The sequence below is a fragment of the Dipodomys spectabilis genome, unplaced genomic scaffold (genome assembly GCF_019054845.1).
Source record: "Dipodomys spectabilis isolate Male_0828 unplaced genomic scaffold, ASM1905484v1 ptg000002l, whole genome shotgun sequence".
In the NCBI taxonomy this organism is placed as follows: domain Eukaryota; kingdom Metazoa; phylum Chordata; class Mammalia; order Rodentia; family Heteromyidae; genus Dipodomys; species Dipodomys spectabilis.
The window spans coordinates 10,461,864-10,489,053 of NW_024870679.1; the positions used below are offsets into that span (position 1 = coordinate 10,461,864).

The 27,190-nt window shown below is 44.1% G+C and overlaps 2 protein-coding genes and 1 non-coding gene across 3 annotated transcripts; 2 read left to right on the forward strand and 1 right to left on the reverse strand.

Moving 5' to 3' along the window:
• Window positions 1–5,412: 5,412 nt before the first annotated feature.
• LOC122113228 lies at window positions 5,413–5,487 on the forward strand. The gene has a single exon (XR_006148400.1). It is a non-coding gene; the product is annotated as a small nucleolar RNA SNORD36 (small nucleolar RNA).
• A 67-nt stretch (window positions 5,488–5,554) lies between these two features.
• Window positions 5,555–5,960, forward strand: LOC122110042 (60S ribosomal protein L7a-like). Its single transcript, XM_042682541.1, has one exon. It carries the CDS (start codon window positions 5,593–5,595, stop codon window positions 5,872–5,874), a length of 282 nt encoding a protein of 93 aa, XP_042538475.1. The 5' UTR covers window positions 5,555–5,592; the 3' UTR covers window positions 5,875–5,960.
• Window positions 5,961–14,880: 8,920 nt separating this feature from the next.
• Gpr88 (G protein-coupled receptor 88) lies at window positions 14,881–18,024 on the reverse strand. The gene is made up of 2 exons (XM_042681394.1): window positions 16,571–18,024; window positions 14,881–16,090 (listed from the first exon to the last, which is right to left on the reverse strand). The coding sequence occupies exon 2, from the start codon at window positions 16,030–16,032 to the stop codon at window positions 14,881–14,883; it is 1,152 nt and encodes a 383-aa protein (XP_042537328.1). The 5' UTR covers window positions 16,033–16,090; window positions 16,571–18,024.
• Window positions 18,025–27,190: the final 9,166 nt, after the last annotated feature.

Below are 27,190 nucleotides of genomic sequence, written 5' to 3' on the forward strand. Positions count from 1 at the left end.
CATATCTGTAGTCCTACTTACTCTGGAGGCTGAGAACTGAAGATTGCAGTTTGAATCCAGCCAGGCAGAAAAGTCCATGAGACTCTAATTAACCACCAAAAAAGCCAGAAATGGAGCAGTGGCTCAAGTGGTAGAGTGCCAGCCTTGGGTGAAAAGTTAAAGGGAAGAGCCCAAGATCTTAGTTCAGGCCCTAGTACTGGCACAAAAAGAGGGAGGGAAGAGAAGGGAAGGGAAGGAAAGGAAAGGAAAGGAAAGGGAGATGGAGAGAAGGAGGGAAGGACAGGGGGAGAGAAAGAAAAAAATTGAAGAAGGGAAGGAAGGGAGAAAGAAAGAAAGAAAGAGAGAGAGAGAAAGAGAGAAAGGGAGAGAGAAAGAGAGAGAGAGAGAGAGAGAAGGAGGGAAAGGAAGGAAGCCAAAGAAAAGAAAGGAGGGAGGGAGGGAAGGAAGAGAGAGAGGGAAGGAGGGAGGAAGGAAAGAAAGAAAGAAAGAAAGATGGAAAACTGGTTAACCCATGTACCCATGATAAATGAGTTCCATCCACCTAGTGGGAAGTAGAATTACCATCATCAAAGTAATTAACTCATTAGAAACCCTGCTTTCCTGTCTTTAGAGGCACAAAACATAGAAAGCCAGCAACTTCTCCATGATTCATTGATGTTACATAACAAATGTAGCTTAGCAATAGAAATATTTACTTACAGGAATGAATGAGCAACTAATAAATTAGGGACTAAAAGAAAAACTAGGGCTTGGAAGGTGGCTCAGTGGTAGAGTGCTTGCCTTCCATGCATGAGGCCCTGGATTCAATTCCTCAGCACCATATAAACAGAAAAAGCCAGAGGTGGCACTGTGGCTCAAAGTGGTAGAGCACTAGCCTTGAACTGGAGAGCTGAGGGACAGAGTTCAGGCCCCACAACCGAAAGAAAGAAAGAAAGAAAGAAAGAAAGAAAGAAAGAAAGAAAGAAAGAAAGAAAGAAAGAAAGAAAGAAAGAAAGAAAGAAAGAAAGAAAGAAAGAAAGGGAAGGAAGGAAGGAAGGAAGGAAGAAAGAAAGAAAGAAAGAAAGAGAGAGAGAGAAAAAAAACTATACCACATATTGATTCCCAATAGATTGTCCCAAAGGTGTTTCCAGGGCCTGTAGTTCTTTCCACCTTAGAAAGAAGCATAAGATTCGATCAATAGGCCAGGAACACAGGAAGAACAATGGCTGGTATAAACAAGGTAGCCTTGGCCCCTGGCTGATGGAGGTGACTGGGTTCTGGACACTAGTCCTTGCAGTCTTTTAGGCAATCGGAGCCAACTATTCTCAAATCCCTTATCTGAGGATAAAATTTCCCTAACTGTGCAAAAATGAGGTCGAGGATGGCCTCCCCCAGGAGGTTATTTTTGAAAAACAAGCATGCATTTTTTTTTTCCTTCTTCAGAGAAGGTCAGCATTCCTGGAAATGCTCCAAACTGCCCAGTGACTCTGTGTCCCTGGATTCTGGACAGAGCAACAAGAAAAAGGAGAAGAGTCAAGGAAATTCCTTAAAACTAAACAAAACAACTTTTCCATTGAAGCCTAGAGGGTGTAAAGAGGACATTTGAGAAGAACTACTGTGCCTAAGGCCTTGGAAGCACAGACAGACAGTAGTAGCAGAGCCCAAGTTGTGATTTAACTCTCACATGACTGTACCAAATATGTCACCTCAATCTGTTTTAATGAATCAGTGGCATTTTCACATGAACCTGGGATTGTCCCTAAATTGTACACAAAACACTAGATATCCAGTTGTTTGATGCTTTTGCATTATACCTTGGTAAAGTTACACATAGAGAAGTGAGACTAGATTGTCCTGTTTTACAACTTTCTTCTTGTTCTCTCCTTACCTGCGAGAGAAAGAACATTCTTCCATCTCCATCACCTCCACTAAGAAAAAGAATAGGCACATTGTCTAGAATTATGATTTCTCCCTGATATCTCAAATCAGTGTGGGATGAGGAAACACAACAAGAGAGGTTAGATAAAACTAAGGTTCCAACTCCACCATTGATTAATTACTTCACCTCAGATACACTCCTCTGAGCTTCACCTCCCTAACTCGAAAAATAAGGCTAAGCCTGTGTTCTTGGGGGGAGGGGGTTATTATGGGATTGTCACAGACCAGGCACTTTGAAAGCTCTCAGATGAGAGGCACTCAGTCAATAGAGCTGCCGTTTGGCCCACAACTAAGCTCACTCCAGCCACCTTGCTTTTCTTACACACTGCCCCATTTGCACACCTACCATCATCTAGTATCTACTACACCAGAAGTTCCTTAAGGACACCAAGTGTGTGGTGTTACAATGTCGCTACGTCTCATGACCTATCACGCACATCCACGTGAGAAGCGCCCTGTGTGTTAAGTAAATGAACGTTGCTATTTTACTAGATGAATGGGTAAACTTCCCTCTGGTCATTTGTATTTACAGCCTTCCTGAAAAGGCAGGTTTGGCAAAGTCAATTAACAGATGAGCGAAAGAGGTACAAGTTTTTATTAGTCCCAATTTACAGGGAGAAAAGTGACTCAGAAGCATAAATAAGTTACCCAGAATCTCACACCATATAAAAGCACTTCGATTGTACCAAATGAAAAGTTTGTGTATAAAATGCAAAGAGGAAAGCCAGGCACCAGTGGCTCATACATGTAATCCATATACTCAGGAGGCTGAGGTCTGAGGATCACAGTTCTGAGCTGGCTGGGGAGGAAAAGTCTGTGAGACTCCTGGTCTCCGATTAACTAGCAAAAAGTCAGAAGTGAAGCTGTGGCTCAGATGGTAGAGGAAAGGGAAGAGGCCCGAATGGGGAAATAAGTCTCTCACTATTTTGTAATCAAATCTTCTTCTACAAACCTAAGAATTAAGGTTTTCTTGGGGTACGTAAGTCATAACATCCATGCTACTGTCTGTGAGAGTTTAACTATAAAGTGTCCCCCAAAGGCTGGAACTCCCAACATTCACACCTTAGCTTGTGGAGAAGCGATTGGATCATAGGGCTGCTTCCTTCTCAGTGGATTCACTGATGGATTTGTAATTTGAGAGGTGATTAGGAGGTGGTGGAAACTTGGGAAGTAGAACCTGGTTCCAGGAAGTGGGGTACGCCCTGGGGAGCATGTCTGTCTCTCTGCCTCTCTCTAAGAGTTTCTCTGTCTTGCTCTCTTTCTCTGTGTTTCTGTTTTCTCTATGTATGTTTCTGTGTTTCTATGGTTCTGTGTTCATCTCTGTTTCTCTGTTTCTGTTTGTTTCTTTCTGTGTGTGTCTCTTTGTATGTGTCTTTTCTCTGTTTCTCTGTGTGTTTCCATTTCTCTGTTTTTCTTTGTGTATCTCTCTCTGTATGTCTGTGTTCCTGTGTGTGGTTCTTTGCTTTTCTCTGTGTGTTTATTTCTGTTTCTGTTTCTCTCTGTTTTTCTGCCTCTCCCAATACCAAAAGCAAGCAAATACCCAACCCTAAGCATCCTATCCTACACTTAAAAACACCTAGTGTTTACTCTAGTGGAAAGATACACTTTTCTTTCTATAGATGAGAACCCTCTTTCTCTCTCCCCATCTACATTAGGTTTCCTTACCTTATTTGCAGTGAGACCTCTCTCTATCTTCCCTGCCTGGTCCTGAGCCCTCTTTGGCATTTCCAGAAACAAGTGTATGTGATCTGCTAAGCAGAAAGTTTTCCACATGGTGTCTCAGGGATTACCAGAGGCTGTGAAATATTATTCTTGCCATGTGTGTATTGCTCACCCCTGACAGCTTCTCTAAGTAAGAGAAAGTGATAGAGAATCATTTTCCCACTAAAGCAGGACATGCTAGCTCCAATTCTAAAGGCAGAGCAAGGGGAAATTTTATTAAAATACTTCTTAAATCAGTTTAAGTTTATACAAAAATGAATGCAATTTCACACACAATGTTTCCTCCTCTTAACATCTTGTGCTACATCAATACCAAATATCCATAGATTACAAAGCCCATTTACATTAGAGGTCAGTCTAGTTTTGTGCATCTGTGGATGTTGGCAAATGTCTATGTCTGCCTACCTTACTAGATCATGTAGAAGACTTTTACTGCCTTTAAAACTTACCTGCTCCTTTGATTCCTCTCTCTGTGCTTCCCGCTACTTTCAACTCCTGACGAACATTGATCTATTTACTCTTCTACAGTTTGCCTTTTGTAGAACGTCGCACAGCTGCATTCATAGCTTTCAGCCTTCTCTCCTTGGCTTTTTTCACTTAGCAATATGGTTTTAAAGTTTTTCTATGCTTCTCCCTGGCTTCATAGCTCATTTCATTTTAGCACTGAATCACATTCCACTATCTGGCTGTACCAGAGTTTATCTATTTACATCTTGGTTGCTTCCAATTCTATTTTTTGGCAGTTTGGAATCTAATTCATATAGGGGAACATTCACACACTTGTTTCTGTGTGGACCTAGTTTTTAAATCACTTGGGTAAGTAGAGAGCAAGAAGGATCATTTCAGATTGTTTGGTGTGGTTAGAAACCATCTGTTGCCTCCAGTGGTGGTATCATATTTCAGTCTCATGAATAATGAGTGAAGGAAAGTTCTTGTTGTTCCAGAGCCTTGCCATTGTTGTGGATTTTAACATCTTAATAGATGAGTTGGCAGGATGTGTAACTCAAATGGTAGAGCACATGCCTACCAAGTGCAAGGCCCTATTCTGATCCCAGTACCATAAAAACAAATAGTATGAAGAAATAAGTTAATAAATTATGTGCTCAATTTAAGCTTCAAGTTTTATTTCAGAGAAAAGGTTTAGGGTCAGGTGCCAGTGGCTCACACCTGTAATCCTAGCTACCCATGCAGCTGAGATCTGAGAGTCACTGTTCAAAGCCAGTCCCTAAAGTATTCAATCTGAGATTTTATCAATTTAACCAGTCTCAAAAAATTATCAAAACAATCACCAAGCAAGGCACTGAGGGCTCACATTTCTAATCTTACTGAGGAGGCTAAGATCTAAGGATGACAGTTTGAAGCCAGCCCAAATAGGAAAGTCTGTGAGATTCTTATTTACAATTAACCAGCAAGAAGCTTGAAGTGAAGCGTTGACTCAAATAGTAGAGGCAGCCTTGAGTGAAAATGCTAAGTTGGGGGGGGGGGGGGAAGGGGAAGGGTTGGGAAGGGGAAACAAAAGAGGAGGCAACAATGCTTGATAAGAAATATACTCTTGGGGGTTGGGAAGGTGGCTCAGTGGTAGAGCGCTTGCCTTGCATGCATGAGGCCCAGGGTTCGATTCCTCAGCACCACATAAGTAGAAAAAAAAAAAAAGCTGGAAGTGGTGCTATGGCTCAAGTGGTAGCGTACTAGCCCCACGACCAGACCCCCCCCCAAAAAAAAACCACATATATATATATATATATATATATATATATATATATATATATACTCTTGCCATGATGTGAACCTCTGACTGAACTAAATCTTGATGTGCCAAAATCCATGAGCTTTTTAACCCTGAGCAATTGCCAGCAAGCTGACCCATGAGATGCTGCTGTGGGTGAGGGCAGACACTCCAGGAGCGATGCTTTCTTCCAGCTGGTTGTATTCCTGCCTGCCCTGTACCACAAGATGGGTGTTCCCTACTGCATCATTAAGGGGAAGGCCAGGCTGGGGCGCCTCATCCACAGGAAAACAAGGAAAACATGCACCATCATTGCCATCACTCAGGTTAACTCGGAAGACAAGGGATCTCTGGCAAAGCTGGTGGAGGCTATCAGGACCAACTACAATGACATATGTGATGAGATCCGCCGCCACTGGGAAGGCAATGTCCTGGGTCCAAAATCTGTGGCTCGAATTGCCAAGCTGGAAAAGGCAAAGGCTAAGGAGCTGGCCACGAAGCTGGGCTAAGTGTGCAATGTTTATTTCTCTGTACATGAAAATAATAAAACTGTCCTTCCTCCAAAACAAAAACAAAAACAATAACAAAAAAGAAATGCACTCGTTATCTTGCCCATGTAATTGTAACCCCTCTGTATTGTATTTTCACAATAAAAAGAAAAAAAGAAAGAAAATGCTAAGTGAAAGGACAGAGCCCAGGTCCCAAGTTTAGGCCCCCCCCCCAAAAAAAAAGCAAAATAAAATTACCAAAATTCCAGTTGTAAGTAGAAAGATTCTCATGAAGTCTCCACATTCATAAAATACAACAAAAAAAAAAAGTCATTGTTTTAAGTTTTAACAATCTCTTTCCAAAGTTAAATCTGATAATGCTTCACTAGAATGTACACCATAGAAAAGAGATTCTTCAGTGGCTTACTCTTATCTGATGCAATCTCATGTTTATTCGTTCTCTTGACATATCATTGCACAATCCCTGAGGTCAGAAATAGGCCTCAGGAGAAACATGGTGGAAGCACCATGTTGGATCTTCTCACTTTTGCTTGTTTTCCTTTGGTGGGGTGGTGGTGGTAAAAATGTGTGTGTGTGTGTGTACATATATATATGTATATATATATATATATATATATATATATGTATATGTATATGTATATGTATATCTTCCCAAATTTGATATTTTTCTGTATTTAACAGAATTTTTTTATTTAACAGAATTTTCACTGGTTTTTGCAATGTTTCATTGATGAATTTTCTATGGAGTGTCATGTTATTGCAGTCCAAAAGAAGTACAGTGCAAACCAGGTTACCATAGTTTAGCTGTTTCAGGATAACAGTTTCAAGTGAATGTTACTTGTCTGTAGGAAAGTTGTCCTCCTTTTTTTCTACCTTGGTAGATGGGTGAGCACATCTCTTTTTTGATCCTCCTGTAATGAATTCAATGTACTTGGGTTGTCTGGGGATATTCCTATGGATGGGCCAGCTGTCAGGATACCTTTCCAACACACCACTGTTCACAGGTTCCCACTGCTCTTTCGACAACATTCCCAGAATGTTCCAATCCAGTGCCTCCATGTGGACAAGGCTTAAGTACACTCAGGTTCATGTATATATGTATACATATATATCATACGTATACATATATATCATAATACAGAAAAGGACCATTTTGACAGAAAAGGAAGAAGAAATTGAACAGCCACCTCAAATTTAAAATGTGTAAAAGACTCGATTTGTGGGAGGGAGAGAAAAAGCGAAACAAATAGCCTTGAGATATCAGTTATTGAAGAGTGACTATACGTTTCATTATTGTTATAAGTAGATAAATTGTCTCACATTGCTGGCTATTCAGAAATATTTATCTAAATTACAAATGCTTTTGACCCTTTATCCAAACAATTCTTATGTGTTTTACAGATATACCTGTGTGCCTATTAAAAGATATCTCTGTAAAGTTAATTCAGCCAATGTTTTCTTTAGTACATATTTGGAAGCTGGGTATAGCAGCTCATACCTGTAATCCTAGCTACTAGAGAGGATCAAAGTTTAAAGCCAGAGTGGGCAACAACTTCAAGAGACCCTGAACTCAACAAACGTAAGTTGGATATAGTAATGTACCTCCACCACACAAGAAAAATAACAAAGAGGATAACCATTCAAGTTGTTCCAGTTACAAATACAAGTTATTTGCAAAATAACTAAAGGCAAAAGGGAGATTCAAAATTGTGTGAGCCTCGTTTCCCAATTGGTATTCCTCAGTTAGATTTACTATTCCTATTGTAACCTAATTGCCAACTTTTCATTAATGAATCCAGAACTGATCACCTATGTTAATGGCTCCTACAGTAAAAATTCCAAAAGAAAACACCAAAGTAGGTATATTACTACAATCCAACATGAATTATTGAAAAGAGTATTTCATCCATTTTCAGCTCAGCCTGTGGAATCATTTACCCTTACTTGTAAATCAGCCAATGATAAACTGTAACTGTGTTGACTCATAGTAGTTGTGCTGTGAAAAACAATGTGTGAATTTTGACTTGCTGCCTTTCAAAAATCGTATAAAATCACCCCTCCTCCTCCTCCTCCTCCTCCTCCTCTTCTTCCTCCTCCTCCTTCACCTCCTCCTTCTCCTTATTCTTCTTCCATCTTATTCTTCTTCCTTGTGTGTGTGTGTGTGTGTGTGTGCGCGCGCATGCGTGTGCGCACATGCATGTATGCACACACTGGTGCACAAATGCAAGTATTAGGGCTTGGAGACCTTAGCTTTTTCACTCAAACCTGGTGCTCTACCACTTGAGCCACAGTTTTACTTCCAGCTTTTTGCTGGTTAATTGAAGATAAAAATCACACAGATTTCCTGCCCAGGCTGGCTTCCAACTTCCATCCTCAGATTTCAGTCTCCTGAGTAGTTAGGATTATGGGCATTCACCATGCACAAGATCATTACTTTCAATCAATCCCCTGACACTGGTTGTAATAGTAGTCATTGTAAAGGTTCAATGACATCTTCACTCTCGTTTTAGAAGCTCTTCCAGGAATGACGTGAATCTGAGCTTCTTAGCATATTTTATTTCAAGTCTCCTGGATCACGATCTATATTTTCTCTTATGGTACAAGAAAAAAAATTAAATTTTCTAATGTAATCTGGTTTTATTTTTAACACTTAGGTTTTTCTGACAGTTTAAACCAATTTAATATTCCCTTTTATAAATGTTCATAATATTTCATGCTTTTGCCTTTTAGTCTTTATCCCAATGGTAAAGAATAATGTGTATAATTACATTTTGCTCCTCTAGCATACCTAAGACTGCACAGGCAAAGACCGTGATTGTGTTAGTGCTCAGGTATTTGAGGGGTTGGCTTGCACCACAGAACAAAACCATAGTCCTTATGCCACCTTCTGTCTGGGGGAAGTCTGATGGAGACAAAGTGCTTTCATCTTGCAGCAAAACCTGTAACCAACAGCATGGGAAGGTTCTGACAAGGTGTCTTGCCTTGCAGACGGATGGAAATGCATAAGATAGGGTCTATTTTTAGTATTAGCAAATTACCATTCCTTAATGCTTTCAGATTTTCATCTCTGCAAATGAGATCTGTTCATTTTTCCAGAATAAAGTGAAATTGAAAAAAATTATGAAAAAAGTTTTATTTAAGATAAAAAGTATTTCTTCTTTAATCTCTTTGCCAGCTCAGAGAGCTCATAAAGCCTTTGCTAGCTGGGAGCTGGTGGCTCACACCTGTAATCCTAGCTACTCAGGGGGGCTGATATGTGAGGATCATGGTTCAAAGCCAGCCTGGGCAGGAAAGTTTATGAGACTCTTATCTCTGCACTAAACCAGCAAAAAAAAGCCCAATGTGGGGCTGTGACTCCAATAGTAGCATACTAGCCTTGAGTGAAAAAGCTAAAGGCCTTGAGTTCAAGCTCGAATAAAAAGAATCTGTCGTCAACTACAAATATATGTTAAATACATAGCAAATGGTTACAGATAAAGAAAAGATATTTTTTAAAGAAAACTATTTTCCCTGCTTAAAAAGAGAATGGGGTCGGGCCAGGGAAGCAACAACCCTCCTTCCAAAAAAATTCCAAACAAATAAAAGTGTTTTCCTGCCTAGTTTTGAAGACAGGACACACATACATTAAGAAATAAGAATAAGGAGAGAGCTAAGGAAGGGTGACATTGTTCAAAAAGAAATGTACTCATTAATTACCTGATTTACATAACAGTAATCGTCCTTCTGTACATCACCTTTATAATATATATATATATTTATATATATATCTATATATGAAAGAAGGAAGGGAGAGAGGGAGGGAGGAAGGAAGGAAGGAAGGAAGGAAGGAAGGAAGGAAGGAAGGAAGGAAGGAAGGAAGGAAGGAAGGAAGGAAGACATAAGAATGTGCAGATAGAACAGAGTGATCCAGGAATTCTGGGAGGCAGAGCTCATGGCTGGGGTGAGTGGGGGTTGGGGAGGCCTGAGGAGGAGACAATACCTGAATGAGCTTCCCTAGAAGGAGGCATGGAGACTAGGACTCCCCCAAGGAAGGGGCCTCAATGTGCCAAGGCTTTGAGAGCATGGGCAGTGCTCACACCAATTAGGCTTCAGGTCTGGACTTAGCAGGCAGGGAGAACTGGAAAAGTAGAAAATGGCCACCACTGTAAAGGAATTTTTACACCCAACTGAAAAATTCTGATTTTCCTACCTTGTGGTAGTCACAGCCTTGAATTCTGGAGTCAGACAAAGGTTTAAACTCCAACTTCTCCGTTTAACTGTTGGGGGTGCTTTTTCTTCCTCTCTTCATCATTTCTTCCTTGTGGCCTTCTTTTTCTTTGGAGGTAGGCAGTACTAGGAGGGGTGTGAACTCTCTAGCCTTTCCACTTGTTAGGCAGGTACTCTACTATTGAGCCATACCTCCAGCCTTTGGGGGATACAGTCTCTCTTCTTTCCAAGTCTGTGCCTGAAAGCAGTTCACCTATTTTATACTTTCATTGTAGCTAGAATGACATGTGCTCACCACCACACCCAGCTTCTTCTATTAGGATGGAGTCTCTTAGACTTTTGTGTTCCCTAAGCTAGCTTGGAACCTCTAGAATTTAGCTTCCTAATCAGCTAAGATTTCAGGTTTGAGCATCAATGCCTGGCTTTTTATCTTTCTTGCTTTCCTGCTTGCTTTCCTTCTTTCTTCTTTCAGTCATTCTTTTTATTTTTGATTTGAGGTTTGGTTTCACTTCCCCCCCGCCAAAAAAATGACTATGAAAACTTCAAAGATGCACAGAAGTAGAAAGATCTATGCAACACATCTCCCTGGACCCATCAAAATCCAGCCTGCCTCATCCATACTCTTCCTCTTCCCTTATTACCAGCCTCCACACCTGCTGCACTGGCCCAGGCCAGTTAGGCAGCAGGAGAAGCCTGTGTGGGGCATCTGTGTACAGAATCTGTTTACAGATCTGCTCACAGCATCTGTGAATAGACAGGCCAGGAGAGGGTATCAAGAGGGGGCTTCTAAGAGAAACTGAGGCCTCCACGGGGGTCTCCTGTTTTAAAGGGCCTGTTCCTACTCTCCCCGGCCACCTGTGCCACAAGAAAAGTAATCCCAATGAAACATGCCAACCTAGAGCCCAAACTTCCCTCTCCCCTGTAGGCACTGGGGCCTGGAACCTAGGAAATCTCTGCCCAGATAGCTGAAGACCACTTTCAGGACATGAAATGGCCCGTGTGCACTCTCCACTAGATCTTAAAGGTGGGCAAGTGTCTGGCAGAGGGAGAGGAAGGGAGCCAGAGATTAGGCCTGTGGGCTGGGTGACAGGCATCCCTGCGAGGTCTCTGGAGACATGAAAATGTAGATTAGGAGCAAAGGTCCCTCCAAGTCCCCACTCTACTCTAGCTCTACAACCCATAAGCCTTAAGGACAGGCCTCAACCATAATTTCTCTGCAGGTTCTTCACTTAAATATAGGCTGTTCATGGCCTCTGTCAAGTCACCGGGTAAGACTGCTAAAGATGCCAGGCACTGTAAAGGTGACCTTGAAATGCTGGAGTCAAACAGCACAATGGACATCAGAATATGGCGGCCCTGCATCTGTTCCATCAGTGAGCAGACAGCTTCGAGAATTTTCTCCCTTACACCAAGCACTGGAGGCTTATGGCTGTAATCTTAACTACTCAGGAGGCTGAGATCTGAAGATCAAGGTTTGAAACCAGTTCAGGCAAACAAATTCAAGGGACTCTTATCTCCAATTAGCTAACAAAAAGCTGGAAGTAGAGATGTAACTCAAATAGTACAGTACCAGCCTTGAGCAAAAAAGCTTAGAGAGAGCAAAGCTCTGAGTTCAAGCCATTAGAGTACTAAGATGAGGGATTTGGTCCTTCTCTCCTTCCTCCCCTCCACTCCCCTCCCCACAAAGTCCCCCTAAAGAGAACAACACCCCATTGCAAAACCCCTTGTTCCCAATCCTAAGAGATTTGACCTGAACTCTCCCTATCCTATTTAAAGGAAAGACCAGCTGTGAGTTCTATTCTTTGCATGAAACTGACTGAGAAAAGAGCTTAATGCTTCCTAGAATTTTGCCATTAAGCGGTACTGTATGTCTTAACAGAAATGTACCTAAAGGGAAACAAAAAGTAGATAAAGCAAATTAGAGCAACCCACAATAGCAATTGTTTTTTTTTAAATTCCTGAGTGGATAATATGTGGTTTCATTTAAATAAGAACACAATCTCCATTAACTTAATTTGTCTACACGGTGACTTCAACCGCTAGTGCCTGCCCTAGGAATGCATTTTTAGACACATTATTGCTACTTTGAGATTAAAAGTGACTCAGTCCCGTGGAGTTAATTACTAGTAAATTAATCTAAAGTAGGTCTCCCACATGGCATGGAGCCAGCAGATGGTTCTGGGCACTAACCAGAAACAAAGGCAAAGCCATTTGTATGTGTGGCAAATTACAGAACAGAAAGGGAAATTGTTTGCATTGCTCAGGTGAGAGCTACCAATAGAGGCCCAATTAAAACATCTATTGACAAATCTAGAAAAGTGGTCCCTAACCCCATCTCTCAAAAAGGAAAATCTTCAGCTCTATTGTTACAACCAATTTCCCGACACTTTCAGAAAGGAGATTATGCTGTGTGTGTGTGTATGTGTGTGCGCGCTCGCGTGCACACGTGAGCACGTGTGTGCGTGCACACCAAAGACTGAGTTTACATGCTGGACTTCACCCTTGTTCACTCAAGACTGGTGCTCTACCAACTGAACCCACCTCTACTTCCATCTTTTTGCTGGTTAATTATAGATAATAGTTTCTCCAATTTGCCTGTCCCAATTGTCTTCAAACCTCAGTCCTCAGATCTCAGCCATCTGAGTTGCTGGGATTATAGGTGTGAGCCATTAACTGTGAACCCAGCTATGCCTAATTTTTTAGCTGCTGATGTGTGGACCTTAACATATAAAGCAGAAACCATTTAAGACACTAAAAATTAAATTAGAGACAGCCAAGAGCAGTTACTAGTGTCCTTTCCAGTGCCTGGAAATACCATAGATTCTGTCTCTGTGTCCTCACAGTGATGGAAAATGAGAAACAGAGGCAGAAGAGACAGAAAAAAAACAGAGGGGGGGGAAGCAGAGCAGGTGAGCTTTAATTAAACATTCTGAATCAAGGAAAATGGGAACAGACAAAATTTTAGTAAGAGAGAAATGATGCGTGCATAAAGAGGATAGATCAATAAAATGACATGATTTGTATCCGTGACAAACATATTTATTTTCTTTTACTACAAACAGGTCAAAGTTTCCCATAAGTATTCAAGTTCACAAATGTTCCTGGTATCCTGGCTTCAAATGTCCAGGAGTGTCACTAAACCAGCTGTCCTGTTCCTGGATGGTACAGTTCATCTTGACTGTAGGCCCCAGATTTGATGTCATTAGCAGTCTGGTAAATGATTAATATTACTTCCTTCCCATTTTAATTGTATAAGGTTATTTCACATGGTGTTGCATATCAAATGTCTCTAAATAAATTTAGTGCCAAAGATAGAAGTGATAAGCTTCAAAATAATACATTTCAGAAGAGTCCCAGTTGAACTCATATATATGTATATTATATATATAGTTATATATAGTTATATATATATCACTGCCTTTAACAGACATGAGATTAATGTTAAACATCAATATCTATGAATTTACACAAAACAGTGTTCCTTCCTAATGAATGATTTATTTAAACCCTGAAAGAGCACAGGTAGCTTTGCAGAGCCAAAGTGTATTATTGTTCCATTTCAACTACAGTTCCATAATTGGAACATAAAGTCCCAATCAGGAGTTTTCTCATACATGAGGTCAAAACGAGAAGATCTCTAGCTAGCCAGAGGTATTTCTGTGTCTCTTTTCAAATGATTGAAGGCCAGTTCTTTTAGTTTCGGAAAGAAGTCAAATGTCCTTGTCTGATGGGTATTGCTTTAGGATACCACATGCCCATTAAGTTCTAGCATCTAAGAGCATGCAACGGCAGCTACTATTAGCTATGCAGCTATGGCGTTGTTAGTGTCTCGTTATATCATGTGCATGGAGATATTTTAAAGAGAAAACAGAAGGACTTATTCTCCCTAACAACCATTTATAGTACAGAATGTTCAAAGCTTGCAACCACAGTCTTAAGGCAAATCAGTTGGTTACAAAATGAAGGCGGCCACAAACGTGCATGCTTTAGAAGAATGTGAACGTGGTACCTAAAATAAGAAAATCCTCTTGTTTTCCCAATTCCGTTTCTGGCTCCAGACCATCAATGAACAAACTAGAATTGGTTCACACTGTAGCACTCCGTGCTGGAAATGCAACCCGTCTTAGGAGATGTGAAGAAAAAGGAGTGTAAAAGAGGAAGTGTGGTTTGTTTTCCCACTGGCTAAGATTCTATCTCATTCAAAAAGGACTTGGCTCTATTTTAAAAGAAAGAAAGAAAGAAAACACTTTAAGAATAAGGGGCTTGAGATCTTTCGTGGCATGTTACACACCTCTGTACACATCTGCGGCTTCAGTCTTCCAGATTAAGAGCCCAAGATTTCATCTACCAACAGATCCTCTCTGCCTATTCTTCCTTCCCCAGTAGTATTTCCTTTCGTTCCTGCACACTCCAGGAGCTTCCTAGGTAAGACGATGAAAAGTGGGAAGGGTTAGATTCTCCTGAAATCTCTCTTTTAAACACAAAACTGTCTGGAAAATAAATTACCTGGTTGGTTCATTTTTTTTTTTAATGGCAAGTTGTGCAGAGTTTTGACTTGAGGATTTCTCTAACACAGAGACACAGAAGGATAACTAACACCCCAGGTGGCCGGACACCATGGCCCCACTGCAGGGAAGACCCGGGTTCAGGTGTTGCCCTGGGGCGATGGATGGGGGGGGTGAAGGGTGGGGGTTTGTTGGGCTTCCAGGAGTCTTTGCCGGGTTTGGGGTGGGGAGGGATGGAGGGAATCAGGGGGAGACCGTACAAGGGGGATCATGGGCCGTCGGCCAGCCGGCCGGGTCACCAGTGCTGGCCCGCGGCGCGGGTGCCCAGCTGGGCCTGGGACATGGCTGGCATGGCGGTGGCGGCGGCGGCGGCGGCGGCGGCCGCGTCCCCGACGCCCGGTAGGACGGAGCGCACGGAGCGCCGGAACTCCTCGTTCCTCCAGGTGTAAAGCAGCGGGTTGAGCGCGGACAGCGCGCAGCACAGGAGCCAGCTGGCCGCCTGCACGCCCCAGGGCACGGGCAGCGAGAAGCCGCTGGCCAGGCTGACCCAGACGAGCGGCTGCGTGGCCAGCAGGAAGACGCAGCAGAGCAGCAGCACCGACAGCCCGCTGAGCCGCCGCTGCGCCCGGCGCGGCTGCAGCGCGGGGGGCAGAGGCTGCGGCTGCGCGGCGGCGCCGCCCGGGCCGGCGGGGCCGGCGGGCCCGGCGGGGAAGGCGGCGGCGGCGGCGGCGCAGCCGGGCAGCTGGTGCAGCAGGTGGAAGTTGAGCACGCTGACCCGCTTGACGCTGACGCGCACGCGGCGCACGATGCCCAGGTAGCAGTGGAGCAGCAGCGCCGTCTGCGCCAGCAGCGCGCCCGCCGCCAGCAGCGCCGGGTAGTGGATCTGCGGCGGCGAGGCCCCCGGCCGCGGGGCCCAAGGCGGCAGCAACAGCACCAGACCCAGGGCGAGCGCCCAGGACATCGCCAGCATGCCCGCCGTGTGGCGCCGCTGGTACAGCACCTGGTAGGTGGCCGGCGCCCTGGTGATGAGGAGGTAGCGGTTCAGAGCCACCAGGCAGTGGGACAGGAGGGACACCGTGAGCCCCAGGCCCAGCAACCCACCCCGGAGCAGCCGATAGCTGCCCCCGGCGCCGTCCCAGTCCGCGGGGGGCTCCACCGAGCCCGCGGGCAGGAGCCCCAGGACGGCCTCCTGGGGCATCCACAGGGCGCACACGCTGAGATCGGCCGCGCAGCCGTTCACGATGAAGGCGTTGCTGGTGGTCTGCAGCTTTCGGAAGGACGACACGAGATAGATGACCATGCCGTTGGCCAGCGTGCCCCCGATGGCCAGACCCGAGTACAGGAGCGACACCGGGATGCGCCGGCCCGCCCACGGCTCCTCTTCCTCGCACAGCAGCAGCAGCGACCCCCCGGTGGTGGAGGAGGATGGGGACGAGGAGTTGGTCATTCTGGCCAACTCTTCACCCCTCCAGCCCTAGCGTCGGCCCATCGTGACACTTGGTTGCCTGCCGAGAGAAGGGCAGAGACATCCTTGGAGGCCCTCTGCCACCCACCGGAGGCTGAAGCAGAATAATGGGCTCAGGGAGTGGAGGGGAGGGGGGAGATCAAGGAGAATGGGGGTGGCAGATGACAAGATGCCTGCCTGGGAAATGTCTCCCGTGCCGGGGTGGAGGGGGGGGGGGGGGGGAAGCTGCCTTGCACACACAGCAGCTCCAGGTAAGTCCCAGGACCAAAGGCCAAACCAAGAGCAGTCCCCTCTTCTCATCCCCCATACACACACACACACACACACACACACACACACACACACACACACACACAGAGTATAGTAGAGTATATTATCAGCTGGAGTTGTTAATTTCAAAGAGACCTATCCTAGCTGGGAGAAGAAAAAAAATAAAGAAGAATGAGAGGGGGGACAGAATGGAGGGGAGCTGGCTTTGGGGCTCGTCCCGAGCTGGTGACAGTAGCAGAGGGGGAAATACCTTCTCGGGCAGCAGTATCTGTGGTCCAGAAATCAACAGGAGAAACTCCGCGCTCAGCTTGGGATCCGTGCCAGGGGCAAAGGCCCAGCTTCTACCAAACAGCATCCAAACACCTGTCCCAGGCAGGAAGCGGCAGCTTGTGGGAAGTCTTCTCAGTTGGCAGCAGAACTGGAGAAAGTAAGGTGCCAGCAGGCTGCAAGCCCCGGGCAGGTGGGCACACAGGCAGGCAAGCAGACAGGCAGGCAGGCAGGCAGCAAAGATGCCAGGCTGCAGAGGCTGAGCTCCAGGGGAGAGCACCAAGGGTGGTGGCTGATGTGACGAACCCACTCAGAACTCTCTCCTGCTCCGTTATACATCACGCAGGGAAGAGAAAGCCTTGCCACGCTCGGCATGAATTATTCAACAGCTCCCAACTTGTAAAGGGAAGAAAAATACCTTGCTCGGAGACTCCTGTGCTTAGCAAGTTTCTCCCTCTCTTTTCTCTCATCCTCTCAGCCAACTTATTTTCTACTCTGCCTCATTTTTCTTCCCTCCCTGTCCTTCCTTCCCTTCCACATTAGAAGGAAATCTTATTACACTTCCCCAGATTCTCTCATCTCAGTCTGATGCATGCTGGAGGCTAGACTTTTCTCAGAGATAAATACAACCCAAATACTTAGGACTAGTCTCTTCATTCCCACATTAGAAGGACTACTTTATATTCTAATTGAAACTCACCACCCCCCCTCCTTGTAAAATGAGACAAGGGTAATTATCCACAGAAAGTCTGAAAGCCTTAATTTAAATAATAATCTGAGGGCTTTCTTTTTTTCCTCATCACTTGACTTCTCTCTGGAATTTGTCTTTGTGTTCCAGCAGTGCAAAGAATGGAGGAGAGGTTAAAAAAAAACAACATGGTCAGATTTAGGTAGGTGACAGTGGTATATCAAAACAATAGGATGTTATTCAGAAATAAAAAAATGAACTATCAAACCATTGAAAGAGGTGGAGGAAACTTAAATGCATATTTCTATGTGAAAGAAGTCAATCTGGAAAAGGCTACACACTGTGTAATTCTACCTCTATGATCTTCTGGGAAAGGTAAAACTGGGGAGCATGGAATTGGGGGGGGGAGAAAGGATGAAGGTTCAGAGTTCAGCTTAATTGAATTTACTCTGTAGACATAATCATCATTATAAATCTATCCACATCCATAGTTGGTACACCACTCAGAGTGAACCCTAACATACATTAGAAACTGAGTGAATACGTGTTTGGGTACTTTACCAGCTGAGCAAATGGACCACTCCAGTAGAATGTGTTGCCAGAAAAGCTATCAACCTGTAGGAGAAGAACAAATTTTGGTTTGGGAAATCATTGTACCCTTTGCTCCAATTTGCTAAACAAAAACTGCTTTAAAATATAGGTTTACCAGGTGCTATTGGCTCACACCTATAATCCTAGTTACTCAAGAGGCCGAGATCAGGGGATCATGGTTTGAAGCCAGCTCGGGCAGGAAAGTCCATGAGACTCTTATCTCGAATTAATCCCAAAAAGTCACAACTGGAGCTGTGGCTCAAGTGGTAGCATGCTAGCCTTGAGCGAAAAAGCTCAAGGACAGTGCCCAAATCCAGAGTTTAAGCCCTAGGACCAGAAAAAAAAAAAGTGTGTGTGTGTGTGTGTGTTCTTTTCTTTAAAAGTGGGTGTAAGAAATGCTTAAATAGGGATATGTTGACCCATTGTAACAATGAGATGTATAAGACATTATGTTGAAAACGAACTTTACAACTTCAGTGGGGGGAGGGGGGGAGGAGTTGGGAGGGAGGGAAGGGATGGTAGGCGTAAAACAAAATAGGGGGTAACAATGCTCGATAGGAAATGTACTCATTACCTTACTGTAACCCCTTTGTGCAGTATCTTTACAATGATATATATTAAAAAATAAATAAATAAAGTGGGTGTAAGGGAGAAGGGAAGGCACTAAAGGAGCCAATGTGTGAAAACAAAGATGGTGTTTCATTTCAGGCCTTTTTTCATTGTGTGGTGTCTTTGAGATTTGCAGTCTGATATTTTAGTTTGCTTTTGCACAAATACTAATTCATTCACTCCTTTGGAAAGTTAGTTGTTCACAAGAGTATTCTCCCCAACAAACTATTTTTCCACTAGCAAAATTAGATTTCGTAAGTTTAGCTCAATAGGGAATACAGTAACAGGATGTCGTAGAAGAACATGATGAGGTTAGTGGATCCCTAATTGGCCTCATAGTGGATTCTTTGCATGTCATAAGAAGTGTCCATTCAATGGCTTCAAACATGTGCGATCTAGCCATTCGTCAGCCATTCAGGAACAAAGATTCAAAGCCTGATTGGCCAGGAAAGCTATGAAACTCTTATCTCTAACTAAGAAGAAAAAAGCTGAATTGTAACTATGGCTCAAAGTGAGGAAAAAAGTCCAGGCCCTGAGTTCAAGCCCTAGGACCAGCACAAAACAAAGACCCCTTTCTGCTTTGAATCCCTGCTTATGAATTTAGCATTTCCCCTCCTTCATTCTGCCACTTAGGAGAGATCTGTTCTGTCTTTCAGTCTGTTCCTAAGACTAGTCTTTCAGGATGACAGAACATACCTCCCTTGCTTTTCTTTCTTCTCTTTCAAACCTTCATTTAATTAATGACTTAAGAGCTATGATGGATTGGCCCTAAGACTTAAACAGATTTAGCTGAGTTAGATTGGATCTCCGTGGAAATGATTGGTGGAGGGAGAAGAGAAACAATAATTATTCAATGGATTGAAGGTTCAAATATCAATCTTACTGATATTCGCTTGGCTTTATTAAAACGTTGAGTACAATAAGCACAGCAAGCCTTCAGGACATTCCTCAAATCATTTATCATGAAAACTTGTTGTTGAACATGTAAATTCTTCTCTCATGCTTCACTTAGTCATAAAAGATCATCTGCATTTGAATGCCACATCCAAGGTCCGTCCTGGCTGCTAGTTTGTGTCTTCTCTTGGGGGGGTGGGGGACAAAGTTCCATCTGAAAGACTCTGTCCCATAGGTACTTCTGTCCAAACCCTGCTTCCTCTAACCCTGGCTTATCTGGTTTTTTTATTTGGTTCCCTTTTGGTTTTATATTACAGAACTTACATCATATAAATAAAGATTTCCTTTTTTTGTGCTGGTACTGGGGCTTCAGCTCAGGGTCTGGGCACTGTCCCTAGCTTTTTGTTGTTCTTGTTGTTGTTCAAGACTAGTACTTGAGCCACAGCTCCATTTCAAACTTTTGGTGGTTAATTGGAAACGCCTCACAGACTTTCCTGCCCAGGGTTAACCTCCAACCACAAGCCTCAAATCTCAGCCTCCTCAGTAGGTTGGAGCCACCTCAGTCTGGTGGGATTTCTTTCTTATTCTCTGTGCCAGAACAGTGGTGGCCACACAGTAAATGCTGGGCCTTGCTGAGCTCTATATGTGATTTCAGTTATCTGTCTTCCACGTGAAACACTCAAGTGATTTCTTTGCTCCTGTCTCCGGTAGGAGCTTCCTCCACTTCTCACTCTTCCTGATGTATTGCCAGTCCCTTCTCTCCACTGCTCATTCCCTCTACCTTTCAGAGGTAGAGCCTCTGAAGCCTTTTTGAGGTTGAGCCACCTCAACCTAATAAAGCTGGTCCTGAACTCCACTTCCTTCTCAAGGTGGCTACTAGACATAGCTCACTTCCTTTGTGTGCCGGAAGTGCTGGTTTTCTGCATCTACTTTGCTGTTCTCCTGTTCATCACTCATAAGCAACCCCAAGCCTTTCGTTCTCTCCATAGCTCTAGCTGAAGTCAGCAGCAACCCCTAATTGTCAACCCAGAGAGTCATCCGTCCTCGCTTTCTCCAACTCCATTGTGGCTCACTCCTCCTCACACTTCTCTTTATTTTATTATTGCCCCCCTGTCTGCTCCTTTCCAGACACCCACCTCCCACCCCGCCCCCAGCATGGGCCTCTTAATGGATTGCTCCTAGCTGCTCTGTTCTTGGTTCTCATCTCTCTCTCTTTTCTCCCTAATTGATCTCATCCTGTTCTAAGCCTCCCACTTGCGCCTACAAGACACTCGAAGTTTCTTTCCTACCACCCTCAAGTCCCCCCCCCCCCCCCCCCCCCCCCCCCCCCCCCCCCCGCCCCACCAGAGCTGCAGACATTTTGGAGTTTGCCATCAGGCTGGCCCTCGCTCCTGCCTTGCCCTGCCCTTTGTCCTGTGGCCATCACTGTCCTTAGTGGTGTTCCTCACCACCACAGAGACCATGGTAGTTGTCTCCCAAAGCATTGTCTTCTATCTAATCCTAGCATCACTGTGGCTAATGTTTCTTGAGGACACATCGTGGATACCAAGCATTATTCTGAGTCCGGCCTACAGCCTACTCCAAGCCAGGCCCACTCCTAAATTTGCAGGCAAGGGGAGATGTCCAGATGGAAATCTACACACCATCTGTCTAAACGTTTAAAACTCACAAGTCAAAGTGTGAAACTATTAAATCAAAGATGTCCCAGTCTCTTTATTTCAAAAATAACACTGCTATGATAACTGGAAAGCCAAACTCAAGTTTACTGGAATGTGACAACTTGAGGAACTTGCCTCTGGCCCAAAGCCATCTCCCTACACCTCCCATCCTCCACTCTGGACCACCCGCCAGAGATACTCTGTCCACACCCCTCCACACGACCACCCCTGGGCATCATGGCAGATTGAAGATGACAGCTGGAAGGCACAAACCATCAGAGGGACAAAACCAGAGGGATCCTTGGTGTCCTTGCAAGCAACTTCATGAACACAGAGCCACATATGCTGAGATCACGCTACATTGTCCAGAAAGGGAACATGCTGGAGGTATGGCTCAAGCAGTAGAGGGCCTGTCTAGTAAGTGCAAGACCCTGAGTTCAAACCCCAGTAGTGCCACCAGTAATGCAAGAGAGAGGGGGGAAAGAGGAGGAAAGGAAGGGATGGAGAGGAGGTGGGAGGAAGGGAGAGAAAGAAGGAGGGAGAGAGGGAGGAAATGAATGAGTTCTAAGTGACCTTGTCCTCCAGATCCATCTTGCAGTAGTCACAAAGTGGTTAAATAACTTGCCAAAGATTACATAGCTAGGAACTGGTTCAAACCAAAGTAGACTGGTTCAAAGATAGACTCTTGGTCCCCAGTCTCCTCCACTACACTTAGTCTTTCGTAGAGTTTCATTTCTTTCCTTCATGTGGCTTGCCTGCTATCACTGTGTTGTATCACTGTACCTGAGACACACGCCCTCTCCACTCCCTCCCTCTCTCTTGGGAGGCGGCTCCAGCCATGCCCTGCAGCCTGCTGCTCAGAGTTTGTGGAGATCATTCTGACCATCCACCATCTGCATCGACTTTTGCCAAGCCAAAATCTTGCAGATCTGAGCTGAGACTCTACCTCTTGTAGGGAGTTACGGTTCTTATGACTAGATTAGTCTTAAAAGTACCTCAGTATGTCACTGCATCCTGGATTTGGGGATTCTCTCTCCAGATAATCAGCTACTTGAAGGGAAGGTTCTCATTAGTCCAGGTACGTGACACAGAAATAAATATGTATTGAAGCCAGGTGCACACCTATAATCCTAAGTACTCAGGAGGCTGAGATTTGAAGATTGTGGCTCAAAGCCAGCCTGGGCAGGAAAGCTTGTGAAACTGTTGTTTCCAATTAACCACCAAAAAGCCAGAAAGTAGAGCTGTGGCTCAAATGGTAGAGCCATTAGCCTTGAGCAAAGAAAGAAAAATACAGGGCTGGGAAGGTGGCTCAGTGGTAAAGTGCTTGCCTTGCATGCATGAGGCCCTGGGTTTGATTCCTCAGCACCACATAAGCAAAAAGAAAAAAAGCCAGAAGTGGTGCTGTGGCCCAAGTGGTAGAGCGCTAGGCTTGAGCTGAAGAGCTGAGGGCCAGTGCCCAGGCCCAGAGTTCAGGCCCCACGACCGGACCCAAAATAAAGAAAGCAAGAAAGCAAGAAAGAAAGCAAGAAAGAAAGAAAGAAAGGAAGGAAGGAAGGAAGGAAAGAAGGAAGGAAGGAAGGAAAGAAGGAAGGAAGGAAGGAAGGAACCTCATGGTCAGCACTTAGGCCGTAAGTTCAAGCCCCAGGACCGACACAAAAATAAATAAATCAATTAAATAAATAAATAAATGCTGATCACATAAATCTAGGGTCCTCTAAGATCGTAATTTCAGTCTGTTATCTTCCTCAAGACAGGAACGATTAGGCAGCAGAAGATAGTAGTTTTTCCAAATACTTTAAAGCTTCATGGAACCACATTCCTGTGGCTTATATTACCATATAATTTTTAAACAGAATTTTTGCTGAAAACAACCCTTCTCACAGACCCCCAAGCCCACTCCCGACAGGGTCTCATGCAGACTTTTCTGGCACTGAAGAATGTCTTGCTCTACCAAAGCATGACACAGCAACTGTCCCACATACTTTGGGAAAACAAAGGGTAAATGATCTCAGGGAAAATTGCCCATTTTTCTACTTCCTTCACACTCTGCTCTTAGCCAAGCCACAGACCAACCTCCCTAAGCAAATTGTCTAAAATCCCATTATTTCAAATCCCAGCTGGATCTCCTCAGATCTTGGCTTCTCAAATATTATGCAACTGAGAGATTGGTATGAGCTTGTTTAAACTATAGATATTTTCCTGGGAAAGGGGGTGGGGTGCTGTCCAAAACCAGGACTTGAACTCAGTACCTGATGCTTTTGCTCATTTTTTTTTCAAAAGAACAAAATCATTTTTAGGCCAGAGTTGAGAATAATTCAATTATCTGCGAGCATTGGCCATCACAAGGAAGTCCAGTGGTAGAGCTTTTAGAAGATATAAAACTTACAGAGAATCACCAAGCTAGAAGGTATCTGGCCTTAGTTCCATCCTAGAATCTTTTTATCTTATTTTTTGAGGGGGTGCCAATATTGGGGCTTGAACACAGGGCACTGTCCCTTTACTTTTACACTCACTGTAGGTTCTCTACTACTTGAGCCACAACTCCACTTCTGGCTTTTTGGTGGCTAATTGAAGATAAGAGTCTCATAGACCTTCCTCCTATCCAGGCTGGCTTTAAACTCCAGTTCTCAGATCTCAGCTTCCTGAGTAGCTAGGATTCAAGGGAGAGCCACCAGCGTCCAGCTGCCATCATGAAATCTTTCAACTGAGGCACACACAACCTTGTGGTGAAGTTCTCGCCTTTTCTCCTGCCCTATCAGATTTTAGAGGTTTAATATCTTTCAAGATATTAATAATTGAGGTTTAATATCTTTGCCACAGAAACAGCAGCAGGAGACTGAACCATAGAGCCAGGTTTCTCAAATGTGACTGATTTTGTTTGTCCCCAGATCCTGGAAGATGGAACCACTTTCTGGAGACAGGATTTGGTTTTCAAATCTTGGGGAACAGGGTGTTATTAGCATCTAGCCAATGGAGGACAAGGGTGCTGATTAACATCCCACAGGTACAGGACAATAAAGAATGTCCCAACCCAAATGCTGACAAGGCCAAAATTAAGAAACTATAACCCCCAAGGTTAAAAAGGTCAGGGTCAAATCCAGGGTCTGTTTGTTCCTAGTCGTGGACCTTGAGGAAGCTCTTTTACCTTGATAGTTGTATTTTGTAATTTTTAAGGGGGGGGAGGAGGAAGGGTCACCTACCTCTGAGTGGTTCTTATAGCAATTAAATTTATGCAAAGCGCTTGACCAAGAGGCCTGCACTCCATTAAGGGGCTGAGAGTGGTGGACAATAGTGACAGGATCCCTCAATGTAAACTAAGGTCATTACACACAGATTCCAGTAATCCAGCCTGCCCCCAACCTCTGCCCCTCAATGCCACAGGATGTTCATGTAAACTCTTCCTAAGTTTGTGCAAAAATGTGTATTTGGGCATTTGTATGGAAAAAAAAATTAAGGAACTCTATTAGTTTCTCAAGAGTTTTTAAGTTCAAAACCAGCCCAGGGAAGAAAAGTCCATGTGACTCATCTCCAGCATAAAGCCCCAAATGGAGCTGTGGCTCAAGTGGTAGAGCACTAGCTTTGAGCAAAAGAGCTAAGGGACAGTGCCCAGTGGAAGCCGCAGGACTGGCACACACACACACACACACACACACACACACATACACTCAGGCAACCAAGCATCAACATTGTCCCTGATTGTTGTAGCCAACTAGAATTCACGTGCTGAAATCCATCACACAGGTGATGGTGTTAAGCAATGGAGTGTATGCCAGCTGACAGGATCATGGGGACTGAGGCCTCAAGGGCAGATCAGTGCCCACAGCAAAGAGAATCGATTGATCTTTCTGCCACGTGAGGACACAAAGTGAAGATCTCCTTTATGAACCAGGAGGTGGCCTCCGACCAGACGCAATTGCCTGAGCCTCCATTTTGGAGGTCTTCGCTTCTAGAATTGTAAAGAATGAATTTCCACCACCTCTCAGTTCCCAGTTCATGGCATTTTGCTGTCACAGCCTGACTGGTCATCTGATCTTATTTTATTGGAAAGATGAAGACTCAAAGACTATGAATGATTTAACAAGTCACACACATGATGGAGGCAAGCTAGTTCAAGGTTATCCCTTAGCATACACATAATGGCTGCATTGAATTGGGTTAGGTCAGAGATCATTTTCTCAAGCATGACTCCTCATTCCACTGATTCTTCACTTAAGAATCTCTACATTTGCCTTTTTAGAGTTAATTGAGCTGTGATCTTCAAATCGCCTAGACCAGAATCACTCAGGGCTGAGTCAGACCTACTGGGTCTGCAGAATCTACAGAATCTGCAGTTGCTAAAGGAGCAGATAATTTTCTTCTACCATGAAGCTATTTGGCTACTTGAGAACTTCTGGAGTACAGGATATTTAGACTGAGCATGCTTTCAAGTGTTGATAGTGTTGATTTGTAATGTAGCCAAGGCATTTCTTTCCTTGAACTACATTTTCAGCTTTTCCAGGAAAACCAATTTGAGCTAAAATTGCTTTGGTTTGGTCTCTATCCAAACGTTTTTTTTTTTTTTTTTTTTTCCAGTAAGGGATTTTAATATAGAAATTTTCCCCTTTCTTTCAGATCCATTGCCTCCAAAAGGATCGTGTTCTTCCATGCGTGTGAATGTGTGATAAAACCACATGGTGAAGACCAGGCATGGTAGTTCATGCTTATAATCACAGCTATGTGGGAGGCAGAATTAGGAGGATCACAGTCTGAGTCCAGCCCCGGATAAAAACATAAGGACAAAGGGTGAACCAATGCAACAGCAATACTCACAAGACACTATGGTGAAAATGAACTTTACACCTTGGGGCTGAGGGGAGCTGGAGTGGAGGAGGGAAAGTGGAAATAGCTGTAACCCCTCTGTACATCACCTTTACAATGAAAGAACTTTTTTTAAAGACACTATCTGGAAAAAAATTACTAAGGCAAAAAAAGGAAGGCATAAGAGCATGGTTCAAGTGATAAAACTCCACCCTAATAAATGTAAGTCCCTGATCTCAAATCCCAGTACCACGAAAGGTTTTAAAAAAGTCCAGAACGTGAGGTCCCCCTCTTAACAAATCTTTCAATTACTAGCACTGTAAGTACAAATGTCTAGATGCTTCTCATTCTGTTTTTTTAAACCTATAAAAACAGCAACTCTTGTTTTTCCCAGGCTTTTTTGGGTTTCTCAGACTCTCATGGACTCCTGCATGGTGGTTTTAACTCCACCGGTGCTCTGCTGTAGTATTTCAGTAACTGCTGTGGAGTGAGTGAATGGATATCCACCTACATTCACATCTCCAAACTGTGGATAAATGTGAGTTCTCATCCTCCATTCCCTTCCTGCTGCTTCTGTTCCTTTTAGGCCAGTGAAGTCCTGTTTGGGAGAGAGCTAGTTAGCTTTCCACCAAGTCCTTCTGCAAAATCATTCCACAGTGTTTGCTCACCACAGAAACTTTGCTGAACCAGATCTCATTGGTGTCAGCAACCAACATCTGGCCCTGTGTGTGTGTGTGTGTGTGTGTGTGTGTGTGTGTGAGTGTGAGTGTGTGTGTGTGTGTGTGTGTGTATCTGGGTCCAGGGGTTTGAACTTGGCCTGGCTGCTGTTCCTAGGTTTCTTTGGTTTTGCTCAAGACTAGTACTTTACTATTTGAGCCACAGCTCCACTTCTGGATTTTTGGTGGTTAATTAGAGATCAGAGTCCATGGACTCTCCTGTCCAGCCTGGCTTTGAACCATGATTCTCAGATCTCAGCCTCCTGGGTAGCTAGGATTACAGAGTGAGCCACTGGCACCTGGCATATGTACATATTTTCAAAGCACCTGTGCTACCACTCTTTAAATCATGTTAGCTTCATTTTTCATTACTTTTAAAATTATTTTTAGATTACAATATCTTAAAGCTATATTAATGCACATTTTCATTCTTTTTCTTTTCAGGTCATGGGGCCTGAACTCTGGGCCTGGGCACTGTCCCTCAGCTCTTCAGCTCAAGGCTAGCACTCTACCACTTGAGCCACAGCGCCACTTCCGGCTTTTTTCTTTTTGCTTATGTGGTGCTGAAGAATCGAACCCAGGGCCTCAGGCATGCAAGGCAAGTTCTCTACCACTGAGCCACCTTCCCAGCCCCCACATTTTCATTTCTT